The 22,064-nt window shown below is 46.6% G+C and overlaps 2 protein-coding genes and 1 pseudogene across 6 annotated transcripts; 1 reads left to right on the forward strand and 2 right to left on the reverse strand.

Annotated features, from left to right (window-relative positions):
• Positions 1 to 375: 375 nt before the first annotated feature.
• LOC146257008 (tripartite motif-containing protein 16-like) lies at positions 376 to 2,308 on the forward strand (annotated as a pseudogene). The gene is made up of 6 exons (XR_014729969.1): positions 376 to 423; positions 512 to 601; positions 807 to 1,038; positions 1,201 to 1,360; positions 1,608 to 1,667; positions 1,808 to 2,308. The product of XR_014729969.1 is annotated as a tripartite motif-containing protein 16-like (transcript).
• A 755-nt stretch (positions 2,309 to 3,063) lies between these two features.
• LOC146257009 (uncharacterized) lies at positions 3,064 to 7,749 on the reverse strand. Its single transcript, XM_084674335.1, has 3 exons — positions 7,244 to 7,749; positions 4,708 to 5,742; positions 3,064 to 4,619 (listed from the first exon to the last, which is right to left on the reverse strand). Exon 2 carries the CDS (start codon positions 5,451 to 5,453, stop codon positions 4,953 to 4,955), a length of 501 nt encoding a protein of 166 aa, XP_084530461.1. The 5' UTR covers positions 5,454 to 5,742; positions 7,244 to 7,749; the 3' UTR covers positions 3,064 to 4,619; positions 4,708 to 4,952.
• A 129-nt stretch (positions 7,750 to 7,878) lies between these two features.
• On the reverse strand, positions 7,879 to 21,819 carry cep295 (centrosomal protein 295). 4 transcript variants are annotated; one of them, XM_084674331.1, is made up of 29 exons: positions 21,619 to 21,819; positions 21,404 to 21,502; positions 21,074 to 21,274; positions 20,763 to 20,887; positions 20,587 to 20,680; positions 20,279 to 20,392; positions 19,635 to 19,775; positions 19,029 to 19,212; positions 18,660 to 18,854; positions 16,698 to 16,934; positions 16,506 to 16,606; positions 16,153 to 16,371; positions 15,942 to 16,018; positions 15,016 to 15,850; positions 14,592 to 14,766; positions 14,010 to 14,195; positions 13,635 to 13,859; positions 13,399 to 13,508; positions 12,842 to 12,962; positions 12,479 to 12,706; positions 12,189 to 12,352; positions 11,586 to 12,072; positions 10,967 to 11,149; positions 10,230 to 10,804; positions 9,960 to 10,109; positions 9,773 to 9,842; positions 8,438 to 8,879; positions 8,169 to 8,268; positions 7,879 to 8,066 (listed from the first exon to the last, which is right to left on the reverse strand). In XM_084674331.1, the coding sequence occupies exons 2-29, from the start codon at positions 21,500 to 21,502 to the stop codon at positions 8,025 to 8,027; spliced, it is 5,880 nt and encodes a 1,959-aa protein (XP_084530457.1). In that variant the 5' UTR covers positions 21,619 to 21,819; the 3' UTR covers positions 7,879 to 8,024. The 4 variants fall into 4 exon arrangements, with proteins under 4 accessions (XP_084530457.1, XP_084530459.1, XP_084530458.1 ...); XM_084674333.1 differs by having other exon boundaries at positions 8,438 to 8,534; positions 8,619 to 8,879; positions 15,942 to 16,030; positions 21,404 to 21,819; XM_084674332.1 differs by having other exon boundaries at positions 7,879 to 8,090; positions 8,438 to 8,534; positions 8,619 to 8,879; positions 15,942 to 16,030; positions 21,404 to 21,819.
• Between the last annotated feature and the right edge of the window lie 245 nt (positions 21,820 to 22,064).

Raw genomic sequence — 22,064 nt, forward strand, 5'->3', positions numbered from 1 at the left:
TTGATTTAAACACAATGCAGATTAATTTTCTTTGGCTGGGTGGGATAAGAACCCCAGAGGGATATTTCAGGTTGCAGGCAGAGATGCACATCCCTAATAATAAGGATTTGGGGTGCCACAAAAACAAGACAAAATACAAAAACCAACCATATATAAATATTCATGTATTAATATACAAATATTAAAAGAAACACAGCTAGCGTAATCTGTCATCGTTCTCATCAAAAACAAGTCAAATTTACAGGCGCAGCTTTAGTTTACGAGAACCAGTCAATGACCTGGACAGAAGCCCAAAGTTACTGCAGGCACCACCACACAGACCTGCACTGAGGAACCTGACTGAAAACCAGCAGAATGAGGACATCATCCTTTGTGATGTCGTACATTTTCCGTGTTCCTGTGTGTGTCTCTATCTTACAACAAGTGAGACCTCATCTATGTTGAGATGGAGGACTAGCTAGATGATGCATATGTGTTACCTGTGGTTGATGAAGAACAAGGAATTCATTAGTACAGAACAGTGCTACAGGAAGTCCAGCAGAGAGTCCAGCAGAGAGAGAAGGAGCTGAAGGAGCTCCAACAGGCTGTGGAGTCTTTCAAGGTCAGCATCAGGATCTCCACTACTGTAGTTGTGCTACTGGGAGATACCTCGATAGGACAGGTGAACTCTCTACATTCAGGAAGATTGGTGTCTCTCGAGCGATATCTTCATGTATTTCTCTCTTTCTCTGTCTCTCTCTCTCCCCTCTCTCTCTCCTTCCTTCCCCTCTCTCCCTCTCTTCTCCACCCCCAACCCCCCTCTCCAGCGCTCAGGCCAGGCAGCAGTGGAGGACAGTGAGAGGATCTTCACTGAGCTCATCCGCTCCATTGAGAAGGCGCTCTGAGGTGAAGGATCTAATCAGAGCCCAGCAGGGGGCAGCAGTGAGTGAGGCTGAAGGACTGCTGGAGAGACTGGAGCACGAGATAGCTGAGCTGAAGAGGAGAGACGCTGAGCTGGAGAAGCTCTCACACACAGAGGACAACATCCACTTCCTCCAGGTAACTAGACTACCCTGGCAGCTCAGATCTGAAGCTACAATCACTGTCTGATCATGAAGGATCTCTGCTCAACCTGTGTGTCTGTCTATCTGTCATTCTTCCATCTGTCTCTCTCTCCCCCCTCTGTCTTTCTTTATCGCTCTCCCCCCTCCCTGTCTCCAGAACTACCAGTCTCTCTCCAGTACCAGTGTATCTTCAGATGTCCCCAGCATGTCTGTTCCTCCTCTTCAGTACTTCAAACATGTGACTGAGGTGGTCTCTGAGCTGAGAGACAAACTAGAGGAGCTGATCCAGAGAGAGTGGTCCAACATCTCCACCACAGGTGAGCTGGTTAAACACAGCAGGTCTGGAGGAACAGCACATTAAGCCTCATGGACCCAGACATGGTTTAGAGTAGAATGTTTCTTCTTAACACATGTCTGCGTCTCTCTGTTTGTTTGTTTGTTTGTGTGTGTGTGTTTCTGTGTCTGTGTGTCTGAGTGCATGTACCTGTGTGTATATGTGTGTTTATTTATCTATCTGTGTGAATATGTGTTTGTGTCATTGTGTGTGTGTGTGTATGTCTCCAGTCTCCACAGTGGATGTGTTCCTGGCTCCAGAGCCCAAGACCAGAGCAGACCTCTTACAGTGTGAGTCTCTGAAGCGTCCAGTTCTCTCTCCACTGACACGTGTTGAATGATGAATTTGATCCAGAACAACAGCAGCTTTAACATGGTGACACATGAATGACATGATATTAACTCTGATCTGGTCTCTGCTCTTCTCCCAGATTCCTGTCAGCTCACTCTGGACCCAAACACAGCACATAAACGACTCTCTCTGTCTGAGAACAGGAAGGTGACATATCCAATGCAGCAGCAGCCATATCCTGACCATCCAGAGAGGTTCACCAAGTACAGTCAGGTGCTGTGTAGAGAGGTTCTGTCTGGACGCTGTTATTGGGAGGTGGAGAGGAGAGGTGACGGTGTTGACATAGCAGTCTCATATAAAGACATCAGCAGAACAGAGGGTAACTCTTACTTTGGTAACAATAACAAGTCCTGGAGGTTACAATGTTTTAGTGGTTTTTACAAGTTCGGACATAACAGTGTTAATACTGCCGTATCAGGCCCTCAGTCCTCCAGAGTAGGAGTGTACCTGGATCTACAGTGTCGTCTCTGACACAGTGACCCTCCTCCACAGAGTCCAGACCACCTTCACCCAGCCACTCTACCCTGGGTTTTGGCTTGGTAACCATGGTAACAGTGCAGAGATTTTGAAGCTGTGGTAGAGGGTCTTGTAGAGGAGTGTAACCTTCATACATTCAAAATTCTGCAGCTAGATTATTAACCAAAACTAAAAGGAGAGAACACATTAGTCCTGTCCTAGATACTTTACACTGGTTCCCTGTTACCTTCAGAATTGACTTTAAGGTCCTATTCCTCACATAATGCTCTACAAGGACAAGGACCGAGCTACATTGCTAACTGTCTTTTAAACTACACACCAGCTAGAACACTGCAATCATCAAATGCAGGCCTATTAGAGGTCACCAGAAGCAGTCATAAAAAGATTGGTGATGCAGGCTTTGTCAATTATGCCCCAAAACTATGGAACAAATTACCCATAAATATTAAGGAAGCAAATACGCTAGACATTTTTAAAAGACAGCTTAAAACCTACCTTTTTACCAAAGCATTTAACTAATTTGATCTCAGAAGGGTTTTACTACTTTTATTAGTTATATTATTGTTTTTACAGATTTGCTATTTTAATTATTACTTTTATCACTTGTATTATTGTTTTTATTATTATTGTTTTTATTGATATTTTGTAAAGCATATTGAGCTGCAATTCTTGTATGAAATGTGCTATATAAATAAAGTCTTATTATTATACCATCATACAGAACCATGTCATTGTTTTAGTTGGTTTATAATCATTGTTCTTTTGTCCCATAATTCCAGCTGTAAATTATAGTGTGATTGTATATCATCATCTTCCTGTCACTAACGGACAGACTCCCAAGACAAAGGGTACTGGATCCAAGCGTGGGTTTATTTGGACATAGTTGGACAAGCAGGGGTCATACACTCAGAGCCAGAGAGCAGATCCAAAAGGGTAGTCAGGTCACATGCGTAGGTCAAAGAGGGGCGGACTGGGCAAGGAAGGCAAGGCTTGGTCAGGTTCCACAGGACAGGCAAGGGTCTGGATCACGGAATCTAAAAAGTATACAGGTGGAGCAGATACGAGGTTGGGGGCAAAAACAAGGTCAGTATTTCACAGAAAGTCTATCCGAAAATCGCTAGTAAAATGTCAGTATAATGTTAACAAGACTTAGTAAGGAGTGAAGGGACAAGGGAGTGACTGTCTTAAATACACAGAGCAGAAGAGAGTGGACTGAGTGCTTTCATTGTTTGCGGGCATGAAGAGGGAGTGCCCTCTTAGTACTCAGGTGATGATGATCTGAGGTAGGGGGACCTGATTGTCACAGCTACTCAGAAAATAACGTTTTAACTAACAATGTGTTGTAATGTTTGGGTACATGTGCTACTCACTATTGAGATGGAAGTGTTTATAACTGCTGTTGTTGAAGTGATGAGTTCATAGTTGTCTCTCTGCTACTTTGAACTCCTGCTGGTGGTTATAATGGACCTGAACAGCTAAATAAAGACATGTGAAGCTGAGATATCTTCTTAGTTATGCCATAGAAGGATTTGTTTTTCTGACACATCTAGTGTTCAGTCTCTCTCCCCTCTCCCTTTGTCCCTCTCTCAATCTCCCTTTCTCTCCATTTTATTCTTTTTGCTTGTCTTTTCCTCGCTCCCTTCCTTCTCTCTCACCTTACATCCCTTCACCTCTCCCTCTCAATGCAGTAACAGAGATTCCCCATGAGAGGGCAGTGCAAAGTGAAATTATACGGTCCACGTATTGGGATGTGTTTTTCATACACGTTAATACCTATATTATGTTTGTTAATCTTTTAGGTAGTTGAATTATCATTCCAAATTGTGTGTGGAATCTCTCTCTCCATGCCTCCATACGGGAGCATTTTTGAGATGCAGCGACACCAGGAGAAACCTTTGGTTCTGAGAAGTAGGAGAGGCGTCTGGTAAACCCTCCCTGCTCACACAATCATTTAGACTTTGAGTCTGTTGATTGTAAAAAATATGCTTTTCTGTTCAGATATACATTAAAAACTTGCTAAGTTTGTTTACATGAACCAGTCAGTGACCTGACAGAAAACCAGAGTTGATACGATGACCATATGATGATGATACCTCTTATCCATCTTTTCTCCCCATGAAGAGGGATGCTGGGTTTCAACGGCTGATTGAGTCTGTTGTGTGGTGGGGGTGGTATTGTTGGATGGTAGGGGGAGTGTGTGGTGAGGGATAGTTAATGTGAGTCTGTGTGTGGCTCTGTGTGTGTGTCAATGTGTTTGTGTGTGGGAGTGTGTGTGTGTGTGTGTGTGTGTGTGTGTGTGGGGGGGGGGGTTCCAAGTTTTGATCCTAACTCTTTCTCTGCATCTTTCTCTCCATCTTTTTCCAAGCCTTTTGAACCAGAAACCAGCCAATGTATCCAGCATTGACGGTCTGTATCTGAAAGACAGGAAAACCAGAATATACACTCCTATAGACTGTTGGACACAGATCCATGTGACCCTATTGAAATACATTAGATACATACATTGGACAGAGCAAGGTGGAGATCTGTCTGGGTCTGCTTCTTCTCCTCCTCCAGCTGGCTCATCTGGATGTCCATGTCCTCAACCTCCCTCCTCCAATCCCTTTCCTTTACCTCCAACTCTCTGTCACTTGACACCTGCCACTGCAGGCACAGGGCTTGAAGGGTCTCTGTCGAAAGCATTGATTGCTTCCATTTTCTCCACCATGAGCCCCAACCAGCTTTTCTCAGGCTGCCCTGTTTCATCCCTAGGAGAGAGTCAGGGACTCCTCAGCCCTGCTCTGGGCTTCCAGAGCCTGGATCTTCTCACCCACCAAGACCTTGCTCTCCTCCTCTCTCATTGTCAGCAGGCCTCTTAGGTTGCCTGTGACTGACTCCATGTGTGCCTCCATGGCCGTCATGCTGGTCTGTGACAGTGCCAGAGCTCCTTCAGCTTGGGAGAACGCCTGGAGAGCCTTGGATAGTCTATCCTCAAGAGCCAGTTTGTTCACTGCATGATCTTTTGCAGTGGCTACTAGGCTGGCCTTGACCGTCTTAGTCTGGGTCTTGGTCTCTGCTAGCTTTCTCTTCAAGTTAGTGGACTTCTCCCTCTGCAGGCGCATTCTCTGACGAAGGCGCCTGGTCTTTTGTCCAGAACGTGCTCTCTCCGTTGTCACGTTCTGCTTGAGCTGCTTGTTCTGTTGAAGGAGCCTGCGCATCTTCAGGGCAGTCTTCTCATTCTCATGAAGCACCTCCTGCTCCTTCTCCATCCTATACAGCAGCTGCTCTTCTGGGCTTCCAGAACCTTGAACTTCTCATCCACCAAGATTTTTCAGTCTCTCTTCCTCAAGGCTCTCTTCCAATCTCTCCGTTTTGGGCAGAAAATGCTGCAGCCAGTGTTGGTCTGATTTTCTGATTTCTTAATATGTGGAAGCAGCCTGTGCACCTCTTTCTGCCTCTGGCCAGTCTTGTTCAGCAGCTGCTGTTCTGCATCACTCTGCCGCTGCTCCATTACATTGTGTACACTGTATAAGGCAGTCTTCAGGTTACCTGCAGCCCCTGATTATGGAGAAAATTTTGCCTTAGTACTGTAAAGTTTGTTTGTATGTTTGATAGGACATTTGGAAGACTAAGTCTTTTTTTAAATTCTAGAATAATGTATAAAATGCAGTTATTTAAATAGCCTAGGACTATAACTATATAATGTGAATGACTGGGTTGAATTGACTGCACTGGCCCTGGATAGCAATAATCGGATGTACGTTAAGTGGGATGGCTGAAGACTTAAAAGCACCTGGTATCGTCTGCTTCTGTCCTAATTGATGTCTTTTGGAAATAAAGAAATCAATGAACTTGCAAAATGTAGAACGTATTCATTAGCGGTGGGGGAAAAAATTGATTCACATATGAATTGCAATTCAGTCTTTTAGCGATTCACAAATTTCTTTGAATCGATTTTTAATCGGATCTTGACCCCAAGAATCTAATCGAGAGGTACCAAAAGATTCCCATCCCTAATAGATAAGCTGTACATTTTTGTTTCATATTTAACCATGTTGAAGAAAGTCTATTAAAAAAAGAGCTTACCGATAGTCACTGTATTTGAACGATGAACGAGTTATTAGAAATCCTTCAGCAAACCTTCACTTGTTTAGTAAGTATTATTAGAAGGCAGAGTATTCTGATTTAGAACTTAGCATCAGCAGAAACAAAACGTATGTTGTCCTTTGACATTTAGCAGTGTAGTCTACTGCCAAACACGGCACCCCTGGTTCAAACATCATTCAAACCAATTGATAATTAATTTAACTGATATCAGTTAAGTAATATATATATGTTATATTAATAATGATATAATAATAAATATGTGAGAACATAGTGTTTGCCTTGTTGACGCAAGCACACCCAATAAATATATATGAGAGAGAATATAGGTTGGCCTCATCAAGGCAACAACACCCAATAATACGTAAGTATTAAAGGTGACATGAAATGCTGTTTTTGGATGCTTTTATATAGGCCTTAGTTGTCCCCTAATACTGTATCTGAAGTCTCTTTCCCGAAATTCAGCCATGGTGCAGAATTATAGCCACTACAAGTAGTCCCACAATCAGCTTTCCCCAGAACGCGCTGTTTCTGTGTCTGTAGCTTTAAATGCTAATGAACAGGAGAGGGGCGGCAACATGCGCTAATGTTTACAGGATGTATCGCAATGGCTCGTTGCCCCCGTTGCTGTAAGATGCCTCGAATTTAGCCATTCTCATCTGATCACCCTGGTTTGCAGAGGTGCACACTCAGTCATTTCAATGTGAAGAAAGGCGGATATCGCGAGCCATAACACCAACAGCAGACCGGTTATCCAAATAACAAAGAAGTGTACAACACTCGTGTTACAGCGTTTGTATTCACACACACACACTTGATGCCATTTAGCTTTACGTTAGCAACAGTAACTGAGCTGTTAGCTGCAGAGCTAATGTTAAAGCCACATTCTAAGGGTAGCAAGCTAGGTAACCATATACAGTAAAGCAACAAAATGATATAGCGTTAGTTAACTTACTTATCCAAGGTTTGTAGCTTAACCAAGGAGATTTAGTAATTATCCAGAATTTAATTTCAGCAAGGCCAGCTTTGAGTTGGCTCAAGTTGAGGAAATGTTTGGCACAGACATACAACACTTTGGGAAGTTGTGTCGGCGCATTTCCAGCGAAAATACAATTAAGATACGGGTTGTGCAGAGATGAAGGAACAAAAAAAAAATGTGTGTGCTTGCATTTGTATATCCAAGCACTGAGCAACTGTTATGCTTCGTTTGTTTGCTCATAATGTCTCTCCAGGAAAAAACGATATCGCACTCGCCCTTGCACGGTGGTAGCTCAGTTTCTCATGGGCGGGCCAGATGATCTGGTCGGGCAAAGCAGAGGGGAGGTAACCCTCCCCTATCTACGTCACTAGGGGGAGATTTTCAAACAGCGCAATTGAGCCTTCATTTTGTCAAAGGCAGAGAAGAACACGCAGGCCTTGGTTTACACTTATCGAAAATTCTAGCCACTGAGGGACCAAAGGCAGGCTAGGGGAACTCATATTAATGTTAAATAACCTCATAAAATGAAGTTTTCATGTCATGTCACCTTTAAGTCATGTTCCGTGCAATTCAAAATAGTCCAACATTGCAATCAAAACAAGGACAGGGTGTTGATTGGTATGGACACTTTATTGCAAATAAAACTATGGTTTTCTTTAAGTTAAGACGTAAAAATGTACAAAACTAATGTTATCTAAGTATAAAAGGCATACAAACACACAAAGAGCAAAGGCACTACTTGAAATCCGGTGAAGAATCAATGTGGAGTCTGCTTGGCTCTTAGCTTCAGTAAAGTTTTCTGCAGAGAGGAGAGAGAGCATGTCTTCAAATCTATATTTAAAAAAAATGTATGAACACACATACATTGACTATCCTGAAGTATAATTTATTAGTTGATTACCTTATGGAAGTCCTTGGCCTTTTCTCTGTTCTTGGCATACAACTCCTGTCTGCTCCTGATTTCTTTGAGCTGCTTCACCTCTTCCAGACGGTTGTACAATCTGCAGATAAGCCAAGGGGAAGGTTAGGGGTTATTTCAAGATTTTGAAAGTCTTTTTCTTCTTCTTTTTCTTCTGAATGATTAGATTTCTAGATCTCATGCTGCTCGGTCCCTCAGATGATCGCGCGGCATGAGAGAGGCAGGCGGAGCTGGAACGTGGACCCTCCTACCTGTCTGTTCTCTGGTGCATCTCGGCTACGTCCAGTTTCCTCTGCTCAGGTGTACAGATCCTCACCTCCCCCACCTTCTTCAACTTGGCCTCACACACTGAGAAAGAGAGGAGAGCGTTTAGACCCACATTGACCATCTCGTCAAACATTTGGTTTCGGTGTTTTGACGGTGTGCTTTTACCCGGAAGAGCGGGCTGGGGCTTTGTCGGAGGTTCTGGCTGGGTCTTCTGCTTGGCATCTCCTCCAGCCAAGCTTTTGGTCTCTCTCTTGGCTTGAGTGGAGGTTAACTGGCTCCTTGTTTTGCTCCAGGAGTTAGCCTGGTCTCCGGCCCCCGCCTTCCTGGCCTTGATCTCCTCCACCCTGCGGGTCGACCTCTGCTGCAGCAGGGCCCGGCGCTTCTGCTGGAGGGCCTCCCCGGGGCCCTGGAACTCCAGCAGCATCACTAGACAGAGGCACGGGGACAGGTAAGAGTGTGTTTGCGGCGGACTGAACGAAAGTATGGCTCTTGTGATGTATCTGTCGGAGAAATTACAGGAGTACAACGGCACTTAAGAATGCTTGGCTGGACTTGTTAGTTAGTTTCCTCCAGGATCACAATGACTCTTATTAAGTGACTCATTGCTCTTTTAGGTTAGATATAACGAAGCTAAGTCTTGTACTCGCTGTGAAATATGTTACTGTTGATTGTTCTTCTACAGGTACAGTCCTGCACTTTTGTGGTTCATGTTGTTTTAATTTGTAACTTGTATAACTACATGCTCTTATGGGTCTTCCCTTTTGGCACTTGTTTAGCTTTTTCACAATGTATGCTTCATGTTTTGGCTACTTGCAATGTTTGGGACAATCTCGTTGTTATGATCAGTGACCTATGCTCTTTTGTAAAGCTCTCTCTTGGAAGTCGCTTTGGATAAAAGCGTCTGCTAAATGAATAAATGTAAATGTAATGTAAATTTAGAATGGAACATTATATCTTGGAAATACTGGTGCTAGCATTCCTTGCCAGCGGAGAACCCCCTCCTCACATGACTTATAGATGACAGTAAGCCTATTTAAACAAACTGACCTAGGCTGACCATTATCATACTAGAGATGCAATAAATAATTATATGGCCAAGTCTCTCTGTCTCTGGGATAGATCATATTGACAGCTGGTATGCAGAGGAGGAAACGTCTTCCCATGAAATGGTCTTACATGATAATTTGTGAACCAGACAAACTTTGTATTGCGATCAGACTTTGTCTCCTTGCTGGCAAGCATTAAACTATTGTACTTCCTTTGAATCCGACGACTATGTGCATAACTTGATAAAGAAATGATCTTAACAATATCCTCACCTGCATGCAAGGGTGATGTCTCCTCCTTTGAACCGGTTTTCTCCACGGGCAACAGAGTTGTCTCCGACTCCTAAAGGACAGTTCCAAGATTGAACAACATGTCTATGGTACTCACTAATACGTTTCATGGAGCTGGTCTCAGTCACTCATTCCCTGCCCTTTACACCTGTGAGGCTTGGACAATAACCTTTTCCTCTTCAGTAGGGTCCTCTTCCTCCTTACATGCTCCCTCATCTTCCTCGGTGACGGTGAGCTCCTGGTCCTGTAGTGTGGTGTCGGTCAGGCTCACCAGTGTCAGCTGGGATTCTTCTAGAATCCCCTTCTCTCCTCCAATGTCCTTAGATATGGAGGGAGATACCTTACTTAGACGGTTAAACCAACACCACAGACATAACACATAACACTGACAGCCATACTACCCAATGCTGAGTAATCCTGGAGAATCAGAGCTGCATACCATGAGTCTTTCCCAGGTTGGAGGATTGGCCATTGTGTCAGACAACAGCTTGCCTGTAGCATCTTTGCCGAGGTCTTCATCCATGATAGCACATTTAAAAACTTCTGGAACTTTCTGAGGTGTAAGAACACTCTCCAGGTGCATGTCTGTCCTCTCAGGCGGTAGGTCCACAGCAGGCTCCTCCTCACACAGCCTGAGAGCCGATAGGCTGAGAGCTGTGTGCCCCGCCTCCTCTGCAGCGGGAGAAACCGCTGAGGCCGAGTCGAGGGGGTGGCACTGTGAGGTGGCCAGCTGGTACAAGGAGTCCTGGAGGGAAGGCGGGGAAAGGGACAGCTCCTCTGTTCTCATCTGCTCAGAAGAGTGGTCCGAGATGCATGAGGGGGACTCCCGCGCGTCCAGATCTCCATCAGAGGGCTCCTCAGAGCGCTGCGAGAAATGGAGCTGCCTCACATGTGAGGATGGCCGGCTTCCTTCAGAGGAGCTGGCCTCCTCTTCCTCTTGAGGAAGGTGAAAGGTCAGCGAGGGTTCACCCGTCTCGTTGTGCGTGATCTCCGGCAGGAGGGGGTGGAAAGAGTCTGAAGAAGGATCCGCCAGAAATAAGTCTCGTTCGAAACAACTTAAGCTGGCAACTTGATCACTCTTTAACAAATAAGTCTGCTTGTATGCATTCAGATACAAAACATTGTGTTATTTTTGTACTTCGGGTATATCTTTCCTTCTTGGGTGGAGTGACTCACCTCCGGTCCTGTCTTGTTCATGAGGGCTGCCTAAGGGCTGGAGGGCCTGGTCAAGGGACTCTGAAGCAGGGGGAGCAGAGCTGTCTGCCGGGGCTTCAGAAGGCCTCTCTGGACTAGAAGGGGCAGGGGTGTGGGCTAAACCCCCCTGGTCCTCCCTGTCTTGGTGGTTGGATCCATCGCCTCCTGAGAGAGACAAGTAGGTTATGTTCATGGCTGGTGAGGAAAATTGTGTTGAAATAGCATCACTCAAACACACGCACACAGAGCTCAGTTCAAGTGTAGAAACCATCATAAGTGTACGTCAAAATAAATCAGCGACACACTCAGGTTTAGTTGTTTAACATCATAGCTCATACAATACAAACATAGGTACACACACACACACACACACACACACACACACACACACACACACACACACACACACACACACACACACACACACACACACACACACACACACACACACACACACACACACACACACACACACACACACACACCATGAGCTCAGTTCAAGTGTAGAAACCATCATGAGTGTATTTAAATCAAATACACCTCTGGGTCAGCTTGTTATGCATCACAGCTCATTCCTCCTCTTAAATGCATTCACTCTTACCCGAGCTCCCACTCCCCTGGGCAGCAGACTCATCCAGTTCAGCAACCAGGGGCCTCATTCGGCTCTCATCCTGCCCTTCATCCAGCCAGAGAGACGACTGCTCCAATCCCGTCTGACTAATCAACTGGCTCGCATAGAAGTCCCTCCCTCCGCTCAGCCACTGAGAGCTCGACTGGGTGGACAGCCGACCAATCATCCTGCTCAGAGTGGAGTCCCACCCTTGGCCGCTGCCGACTGAGGCCGTCTGCCCAGAGAACTGGCCAATCTGTCTGGCTGTGGAGTCAGTTTCGAGGTTGTCGCCCAGAGACGACGACTGAGCCGATGGATGGCCAATCATATGGTTGATGTCAGAATCCCGCCCCTTGTCCGCGTCGGCGCAGGATGACCAGTCTGAGAGCTGGCCGGTAGTTTGGCTGGGACGGGACGGCAATGAGGATGAATGGTCTGAGATGCGTGCCAAAATCCGGTCGACAGTTTCATCCCAGTCCTGAAAACGATATGACAAATCACTATAAACGAAAACAGTCAAAGTAATGTGCTGATGGACTAGAATTTAACTGCAGCAGGGGTGTGTATGCAATACAAACACACACACACACACACCTGGGGCCCCTGTGCCGCTGACTCCATGTCTGGGGGCGTAGAGAGAGAGCCAGCCAGCCGTATGCAGGTGTCGTCCGTGGCCCCCTCCTCCTCTACAGGGAGGGCCTGCTGGGATAGCAGGAAGCTGGGGTCCTCCAATGATGCCCTCTCACACACTGAGGGAGCTGGGTAGAGAGAAAGAGAACTAACCCTTACATTCTGGTTTCTTCTTTTTTTTAATATATATATATATATAGGTGTGTGTGTGTGTGTGTGTGAGGGGGGGCGTGTGAGTGAGTGAGAATGTGTACCAGATGGGCTGCCTGTCGTGTTGAGGGAGATGTTGAGTTCCCTGGTATACTTGTCTATGATGCGCTGGATGCTGCTGTTGTGCAGAGGTGATGCTGTGGTTGCAGGCGACGCTGGAGGAGACACTTCCTTGTAGGAGGAGCTCCGTCGGGAGGAGGAGGAGTCCTCCAGTGTAGCTCCTCCCCTTCCCGACAAACCTTCTCCAAATCCGGCAAAGAGCAGAGACATATCTTCGAAAAGAAAATACAATATTTCTTCGGATTAATTATTCAGCGAGAACAAGCAATCGGGACGGTACACTATCACAGGGAAAAATAAACGGAGGGGAATGTTTCTGTGCGCTCGAACCAGCACAGCTCCCTCACCTATGTGGGTGGAGCTGTGGTCCGGCTCGGTGGTGACGTAGCTTCCAGAGGAGATGGTGGTGGAGGAGAGACCGTCGGGCTCCGAGGGTCTGTGGGCCGAGTGGAGAGACACGCTCTCCACCTGGACGGCACAGGGACACGGAGAGACGAGTGAAACAACAGGACGGTTGGATACTCCCTGTATACCGTTATGCCGATTCCATTATGGTGTCCAAGAGCTCAGTTCAAGTGTAGAAACCATCATGGAGTATATGTATTTCATATACGTCAGGGAGAATGGATTTACATCATGGCTCACATTACACAGCCTTGCAAGCACACGCAAACACAGACACACGACCCCCCCCCCCCCACACACACACACACACACACACGCGCACACTGAGCTCAGTTCAAGTGTAGAAACCATCATGAATGTGTACTTTCAAGTACACTTCAGGTCCAATTAATTTTAAATCATTGCTCAGAGCGCACGCACACACTCTTACACCAACAGTAGAGACACAGAGAGACAAACATCCAAACCAACACATTCGCACACCAATAAAAGGCCCCACCTCTGGATGGGGTTTGAATCTGGAAGTTCCTGGCCCAAAGTATCCGAGGCCACCTCTGCCAGAATCAGAAGAATTCTGGGACATTTGTTCTGGGTGAGCTGATCCAGGATCTGGAGAGAACCTCTCATGTCAGGATTAGGCAATACAAATCTCTCCCCACTAAGTATTTATGCAAGGCCAGAATAAATCAATCCATCCATCCATTCTTCCATCCACAACCCCCACTCTCTCCTCACCAGATTCCGGAGAGGCCCCCGCCTCTAGCCTCAGTCTGTCTCTCCAGGACAGCTTGCTGGATCTACCGCTCCCCGTCCCAGTCCCACTGCCGGTCCCTATCCCAGCCGAGGGCTCTTCTCTGCTGGACTTGGAGCTGCCGGGAGGGCCCCTGTCTGGAGGAGCTGGGGGTTCCTGCTCCTGGGAGACTCCTACGGCTCCGGGGAGAGACAGTCTGGCAGTCTCCTCTGGGGAAGAGGACACAGTATCAGTCATTTCATTAGAAGAATAACACTTTATTTTGTCTGTTAGGCATTTACAGTTCGGAAAAAAATACATAAATAAAAAATAAAAAGGAGTAGTCAAAAGGTGCTGGCGCCCCTGTAGGTGTGGCTGACCTGTGACCAGACTGCCATTGGCTGGCGTCTCCACTTCCTGGATGGCACTGAGCTCATGTTGCTCCATCCTCATCATCTCCATGACGCCCGGCCTGGCACGGGCCACAGGGGGTTTGGGAGCCCGAGGGGCGTGGGGATGCGAGGGAGGGGCGGGCCCATGGCAACGGTCGCTTTGGTGGGCGGGGTCTTGTGAAAGAGAGGAGGGAACAAAACAAAAGCTGTTTCATGAAGGTTGACATAAAATACAGATTGCACATATTGCCTACCATAACACTTCATCGCCAGACCCCATTATCTTCCTAACAACTACACAAACAGTCATGACATCAAGGGTGTCCCGCAGTAAATATGTTAGTTAAGGTGGTAGGGTGGGGGGGGGGGGTGTTGTGCGATAGACTAATGCGTTACGCAGAGAAGGGAGACTGGCGTTGGTCACCGTGTCACGGACTAACACGGTGGATATCGCAACAACAACAAAAATTGACAACGTACTTAAGGCGTCAGGCGTGTTGCTAAGGCGGCCGCCATAACTGAAAAGTCCTGCGGGAAACCCTGACATCTCATACCCTGCCAGTGTCTTACCATTGGCCGGTGGCTGGATGGTAAGTGTTGGTTCTTTATTCTGATAGGCCTCTACAGACGACGGGCTGTGGCCGTCAGACCGCTCGATGGCTCTGAGCAGGGTCGCCATCAGAGTGAGGCGGTCGGTCTCTATGTTCTCCAAGCCTGTTGCATCATCATCACTGTCTGGGTTTGGCTGTTGGGGAGAAAAAACAACCGTACAGACGTTCCGCTTTTCTTCTGCTGTACATAGGTGCATAGGCACCTTTTTGTATGTCGCTTTGGACAAAAGTCTGTGCTAAACAAGGAATACAATTTAAATAAAAGTCAAATAAAAAAAGACATCGTTATTCTATAATAATTTTCAGGCTTCAAATCGACCACACTACAAGAATGTAGCAAACCCAATTAGTGTGTTGTAGAGGTATGTGAATATCCTTGTCACCTGTGTGTCAGCACTAAGTAGTGCGTCCAACGCCTCCTTCTGTCTCCTCCACTGCTCCCTCAGGTCCTCCTCCTGCTCCCTCTGCTGCAGAAGGAGGGCCTCCCTCTGGCCTTGCACCCTCCGCTGGGCCTCCTGCACCTCCTGCCTCTGCCTCTCCAACTCAATCTCCTCCCTGAAAAGCTGCCCGGTCTGGGTGAACCCTGGTAGGAAAGTCCCAGGCTTCGCCGGGGCCTCCTCTGGAAATGTGGCTGGGTGTTCAGACGGTGTTGGGTGGAGGGCTTGGACAGGGTCTGCCGCAGATGGGACTGGGATGCCCAAGGTGGCAGGCGGTCTGGAGGAGGGGGGGTGTGAGGAGGTCGAGGGGGGGCGTAGCCCATCTGGACGGTGGGCGGAAACTCTCTGGAGGAAATGATCAGTCAGCCAAGCAGCGTGGTCGGGGTGTTGGTTTCTGGAGCTTTCTGTGGCGACTGTTAGTGGCACTGATGAGACCTTGGTGGAAAAGCCTGAGCCGGCTCTTGTATGCATCCCAGGAACAGGAAGAATGGAGGGTTGAGGCAAAATGGCTGACTCTCGTTTAGGGATTTCTATATGGGAGTGGGTTCTAGAATGGGAGCTAAGTGCTATAGGGAGAAGAGGCATTGTAGAACCGGAGGGGAGTTCTACAGAGACCACGGGTAGCGTCGCTCGGCCAGTATTAAGTGGCGGAGGGCAGATGGGATTGATAGGTCCACAAGCGGCTTGCGTTGCTGTCATAGTGCTGGTGTAGCGGTATCGGAGAGTGCGTTGGTAATCTTCCAGACGAAGGCGAGCCTGCTCCACTGACTGCTTATGGAGCCTGAACCGCGAGAGACAACGGTGAGATGAGTCCGAGCGGAGACGAACACGGATATACAAAACACATTGGCACGTCGAAACAAGAGTCACACCTGTTCTGTTCTAGTAGACGTTGCTGGTACTCTCGTATTTTCCGGGACTGCGTATCCTCGTCTACGCGGCTCGCAGGCTGCAAGGAAAGCTATTCAGTTCAAGAACACACGATGTAACAAACCCAGGTGAGATACAGACCAAAACACCACCAATGAGCTCAAACTACATCCCCCTCACACAGACACACGTCAGCTATATAACAGGACTTACATCTACCGCTGGAGGAGGAGTACCAGAGGTCACTTCCTGGTCGTGGACAGGTACTTCCTGTATGGGCCCAACAGCAGTGTCGTGTTGCTCCACAGCAGCCTGTAGCTGCTGTCTCTCCTGGTGGGCCTCCTGCAGCAGCAGCTCCAGTGTGGCCTTCTGCTCCTCCAGCTCCTGCAGCAGGTCCAGCTGCTCCTGTTTCTGCCTCTCCAGCTCCTCCTCCTGCACCGCAACGACACGACCACAAAAAGGTTATGTTTGTTTCAATTCGGGACTTGGCCGAATGCATCCTCACCTTAAACAATGACACTTCAGCACACTTTTGGGGTTGTAAGAACAATTGACACAATGCATACCCGTTTCTTCCTGTCTGCTTCGAACGTGTGGATTCTGTTGGCTTGCGTACCAGGATGGAGCAAGGTGCCAGCCACAATGGACTCCTCTGTTGTCTCCAACACTAGGCACACACAATAATAACAGCTATTAGCATGATGCTGATTCAAATGCTGAGTCCATGAATCAGCCCGATCACAGGGAGACCAACCGACCATGAGGCGGTGCTGGACGGGACTCAAAAGGCTGGACACCCGAGGTGACAGGACGCTCCTTCTCCTCACTGCCCAGAGAGCCAGTGTTGATGGTCATATCCTGGTCGGACGCCTGGCGCTCGGTTGGCAGGTCTCGGACGCTCCCGGAACCACACTGACCTTTCTGGGTTCTGATGCGGTTGAGGAGTTTCCTCAGGGCCTGCTGACGAGCGCCCCCTCCTGGACTGGAGGGTTCTTCTGCAACAAAAAAAGGTTTTTAAGAGTTTAGTTGCTAATAAGAAATGCTAACCAACTCCACTCACACTTCGTGCAACATGATATAGGGCAAGTTTTATTCCTTAGGATTTGTTGTTGTTGAACATTTATAATGCTCATAGTCATGCTCATAATTTTATTTCTATTAAACCTCAAACCTGAAAAAATAAATGTTAAATTAAGAATGGTGTAGTGTTTAATTGAGTTAAATTAAATATATATTTAATAACATTGCAAATGAATTAAATCAATTAAAATTAAAACATTTAGGTTTTAAATCTTACCTACTCTACTATGTTTATTGTAAATTAGAGAGAAAAGGGGTGAGGATGGAGAAGGAGTCAAGCCAGAGCTGAGGAGAAGTCCTCAAGAGATCAAGAATCCACAGAACAAAGCGTCACAATTCCCTTTATACCCAGGAACAACCAATCAGACCACATCTTGACCCTTACTTATCAACATATGATTAGCAATGCTACAGTTAGTTACACAATGAGGTGTGAGACCCATCAATCAGAGACTCCGTCCAGCAATTCCATATTTTTGCATATGAGAGGTGGGGGCAGAGTGACACCCAGCCACACTACCCTGAGCCTTCCATCCATGGAGTTTGTTCGTCTCTTGATCTGTTCCCAATCAACTGAGCAGCAACCACAGCTTCCCAAATGCTTTTCAAAGAGGTGAATTGTCTTCCCTTAGTGTAGACTTCACGTTTAAACTTCAGAAGGGCCCACAGGTTCCCAATGGTATTGAAGTCAGAAGAGGATGGGGGCCAGGTCATTATACAGCCATCTTTGAGGCCTCTGCTGGCTTGCCAAACAGGAGTAGTGACCTATGCTCTTTTGTAAAGCTCTCTCTTGGAAGTCGCTTTGGATAAAAGCATCTGCTAAATGCATAAATGTAAATGTTCCTGACTGTGTCCATTCATGACCCAGCCACAGGCCCATCTATCTGCTCCATCAAGAGTCACTTGTTTCATCTGTCCATAAGACCAGTGGAAAATCTGGTCTTCAGGTACAGGACTTCTTTCCCCCTCTTGATGCTTCAACTTGTGAATCTTATTCAGTGGTAGTTGTGTTTCAGTCTTCTATACTATGGCCATGTCTCTGAGCACTTGACACCTTGAACTTCTGGATGCTGCAGGTAGGTTGTAGATCTGGAATATGGTGGTACTGAATGGGATCTCGGAGCTTCACGCTTACTTCATCTCAAGTCTTTTGCAGTTAATTTGCGCCTATTCTTTTACCATGCATTTTGCAACCTTGTTGATTATTTGCAACAAAACGTTTGATTATCCAGTGGTCAGCCTCATAGATAAGCTATTTCCAAAAAGATGCATCCGTCTGAAAGGCATTTTACAATTTCAGACTTTTCAGCGTCAGTTACATCCATTTTTTGGCTACTGAAGATGCTTGATAATTGTGATCACCTAAAGTGTTAAGCAATCCAGGCCACACCTTCCCTCATTACACAATTACATATCAGCTGAATTAAAAAAAAAATTCAATTTGGTTCAGAGTTGAAAAAACATGCACAGAAATAATGACGAGATCAGAATACTCACATGCCGAATATTTGTGCAAGCAGTGAAAAGGTCATTTTCATTCATCATTTGGGAGAACTTGGCAGGCCTATGTTATTGTGCGCTTCAGGTTTTGTCCATGCCCAATACGAGGGTAATGGAGCAGAAAAGAGCCTTCTCCTTACCTTGTCTCTGGGCAGCTGGGACCTGGTGGTTGGAGTCAAGGCCGTGTCCCTGCTGGTCCCCGGGCGTGACTTCAAGGGGTGTGGCCGCGGAGGGGACGTCCTCGAGAGTGAGATCCAGCTCCTGGTCCTGGCTGTCTGTGGACATGGCTGGGAGGGGCTCTGGGACCAGCTGGAGCACCAGGTCACCTTTCACACCTAGGCCCAAAAAGACAGGGAAGTTACATATCAATGACGAGCATCATAAAATAATCGGAATTACTCCCAGCGAGAGCCATGCTTATTCTCAAGTTCCTCACAATATGACAAAACAAAGTGTTCCGTTGTTGGGAAAAACAAACAAACGAGAAGGAAGCCTAGTGCCACACGTACGTCTCTCTCCGGTGTACATGTCTTCAAAGGCGAACTCCATGTCCCTCTGCCAGTCCTCCCTCACCTCCTGCCTCTTGTAGAGGGGCTGGAAGATCTGAGCAGGCATCTGGGACACCACCTGTCTCCTTCTGAGCAGCTCTGTCTGCTGCATGTGCTCCAGCTCCACAAGGAAGCGATCTCGGTCCTGACACACACACACGATTTAGAATAATACAGACAATTGTGGGACACAAAAGTGTCACACCCATATCACAAACATGTTCATGGTTGCTATCTAAAACCTAAATGCTGGATAACTGGATAAACAAACAGCCATTGTGCGTGGTCGGATATACAGTCTATTATCCAGTACCTTTAATGTGTATCGTCTGAATGCCAGTAGACAGTCAGTATGCAAGTGGAACAGACGTGGTCTTGCAGGCTCCGTCAGAGGCATACCAGCCAATGTTCGCTCCCGCCAGGACTCGAACCTGCCACCTCTGACTTCCCAAGCGCCACCACTACCAACTACGCCAACGGAAAGCTAGCACCTTCGCCAATGCGGGTGGCCTGTTACATACTGGAGGAGTGAGCTTCACCACACACCGGCTACACAAGGTCACCCACCTGTGTGAGTTGCTCCACCCTCAGAGCGTGGTTCCCTCTCAGCCGAGCCTTCTCCAGCTGCTCCTGGCGCTCCGCCTGCTCCTCCTGCGCCAGCTCCTGCAGACGCCTCATCTCCTGCTCCGCCAGCTGCTGGGCACTAAGCTGAGGTGAAGAAACCCAACACGGATGAGGGTACAGTGGACAACCACGACCTTCTTTACAGTTCAACGCACGTGCGTGGAAGAGCATTCAAATACAGCTATGGTGGGAGCTTGACCACACAAACCCACAGATTAACTTGTAACTTGTTTAACTACTTGCTCTTGTGGTTCTTCCCTCTGGCACTTATTTTGGTTGTTCACAATATGTGCTTCATGTTTTTGGCTTCTCACAATGTTTTGGGGCTATCTTGTTGTTATTATCAGTGACCTCTGCGCTTTGTAAATCTCTCTCTTGGAAGTCGCTTTGGATAAAAGCGTCTGCTAAATGAATACGTGTAATGTAAATGATTACAGGACAGGCAAAAACCATGTCAGAGACTTGCTTCTCGGTCCTCCCCAGAAACGTTTTTTCGCGTTGCCATGGAAACAACAAGACAGGAATAGCCAGGTTGAGCAGGAAGGTCTATCAAAACTATGGCTCACTCTCTGTCAGGAAATGCTTACCTGTCCTGTGTCCACCTCCCTGTCCACTGCAGTCTCAGGCATGTGATAGTGGGTCACAGAGAAGGCATCCACGTCAGATTTCTTCACTGCTACCAGCTTCTTGGAAGGAATACTCTTTTAGGATGGAACAGTTGATTAAGTGTATTAGTGTACATAAAAAAAAAAGGATTTTGTATATAATGTTATCCCATGATTTGACCCTGTTTCACCTTGTGTACAGCTCGGCAACGGTCGAATGTTCAATTTATGTTGTTAGGTTCTATTTATTTGATGGTAATTAATTTCTAGATATTTTATTTGCCACATACCTCAATAGGGTTTGGTGGTCGGGGTGGCAGGTTGGCCACTTTAGCAGCTCTCATTTTCTCAACCTGAACAGCTTTCTTCCTGGCCTGGATGAAACTAAAGTGATAACAAATTAAAATTCAATGTAGAATGCCTCAGTCTTTTTTTTCTCTCTTGGAAAACAATGACAAGGTCTTACCGATTCTGCTCCTCTTGTTCCTTCTGCCTCTGTGATTTGAGCTCTTTCAGGGCGTTGTGATAGCGTTCTGCTGCTCTATTGTGATTCTCCTCATGTTTCTGTGCTATGGCTTCCCAATCTGGTTCCTGGGGAACACAAGATCAGGAGCGGTAACTATGGGTAACCCTGTTCTGTAGGGGAGTACACTGCTGATTTGAACAAATGTTGAAAAGTAAAACATGAAAATCAGACCTAACATAATTTGACAAGTCATTAACTGACGAAGCTGGTCTGGAGATGGCTGTTTGTTGGGCTTTGCTTGTTAAACTTACATTTTCTTTTGCACTTCTGTGTCCCTCTCCCATAAGTTGGAGGCTCTCCTGATACAACTTATGTAGTGTCTCCAGTTTCTCTTTTTGTTGTCGCTCCCAATCCTGTTTCAACTCCTCGGCCAGGATCTGAATTTCGTGTTCCCGTCTGCGGTTGACTTCTCTGCGGATCTGCAGTGCAATATACCGTTCCTGTTCACGCACCTGCAAAGGAAAAAGACCAGTTAAAAATATGTTGCCTAGTTGTTGACAGAATCACATAGCTAACTTAGTAGCTAGGCTGTCAAGACATGCATTTTTAGCTTGACAGAGGATACTCTTGATTTACAGTACCTGTTGTATTCGCAGTTTCCGCCTCCTTTCGTGTTCTTCTCGTATAAGTTTAGCCTCTTCGTTGGGACTTAACCGTAATCGAGCCACCTTCCTCTTCATCTTTGAACAAATGTATGTTGCTGATTAGCTGATGAAGACAGAAAATGACAAAGGCCAGAAAGGTGGCCACTGGCCAGCTGCTTACAAGCTAGCTGCGTAGCTAAGTTGTTTGCTACCTTGCGGTCTAGAGGAGCGATCAAGAGCAGGAAATAAAAACTCCCAATACCAGGAAGACAAAAAATGTTCACTTTTCATAATGTACATCAAACTTGTGAAGAAGCAGAGCGAATCTTTGATTAAAAAAACATGTCCTAAAGTTTTGTTTATTAGCTGGAATCCATGCCAACAACGGAGTATACGCATTCATTTGCCATCCTTCGTCATATCCTGTATTTTAAACGGCCCGCGTCGTTGATTTATCCAGAGCCATAGAAAGATTGTGCAGTGTGAGCTGTGTTCAACAACGGCATTGTGCAACTCTGCTTTGACTCCTTTGAGTACATTTTTCACTGTCTCTTTTCTATGTATATTTGTACTCATAACTCAAATTTTATTTTGGTTTGCAAGTAATAAACCAGCGAGCGTATTCATGCATTGATGTTTGGTGTTCCTGCATCTAATT

The sequence above is a fragment of the Hypomesus nipponensis genome, chromosome 15 (assembly GCF_054491055.1).
Source record: "Hypomesus nipponensis isolate SF chromosome 15, ASM5449105v1, whole genome shotgun sequence".
NCBI classification, from domain to species: Eukaryota; Metazoa; Chordata; class Actinopteri; order Osmeriformes; family Osmeridae; genus Hypomesus; species Hypomesus nipponensis.

What these genes read in the sequence shown, in the direction of transcription:
- LOC146257009 (XM_084674335.1), bottom strand. Translation starts at nt 5,453, where the DNA reads ATGGAGAAGGAGCAGGAGGTGCTTCATGAGAATGAGAAGACTGCCCTG.
- cep295 (XM_084674331.1), bottom strand. Translation starts at nt 21,502, where the DNA reads ATGAAGAGGAAGGTGGCTCGATTACGGTTAAGTCCCAACGAAGAGGCT. An exon ending in TACTTAGTGCTGACACACAG is followed by an intron (nt 14,767 to 15,015) that starts GTGACAAGGATA and finishes TCTCCCCAACAG; the next exon opens with CCAAACCCAGACAGTGATGA. An exon ending in GGGGGCCTCTCCGGAATCTG is followed by an intron (nt 13,509 to 13,634) that starts GTGAGGAGAGAG and finishes GGTTCTCTCCAG; the next exon opens with ATCCTGGATCAGCTCACCCA.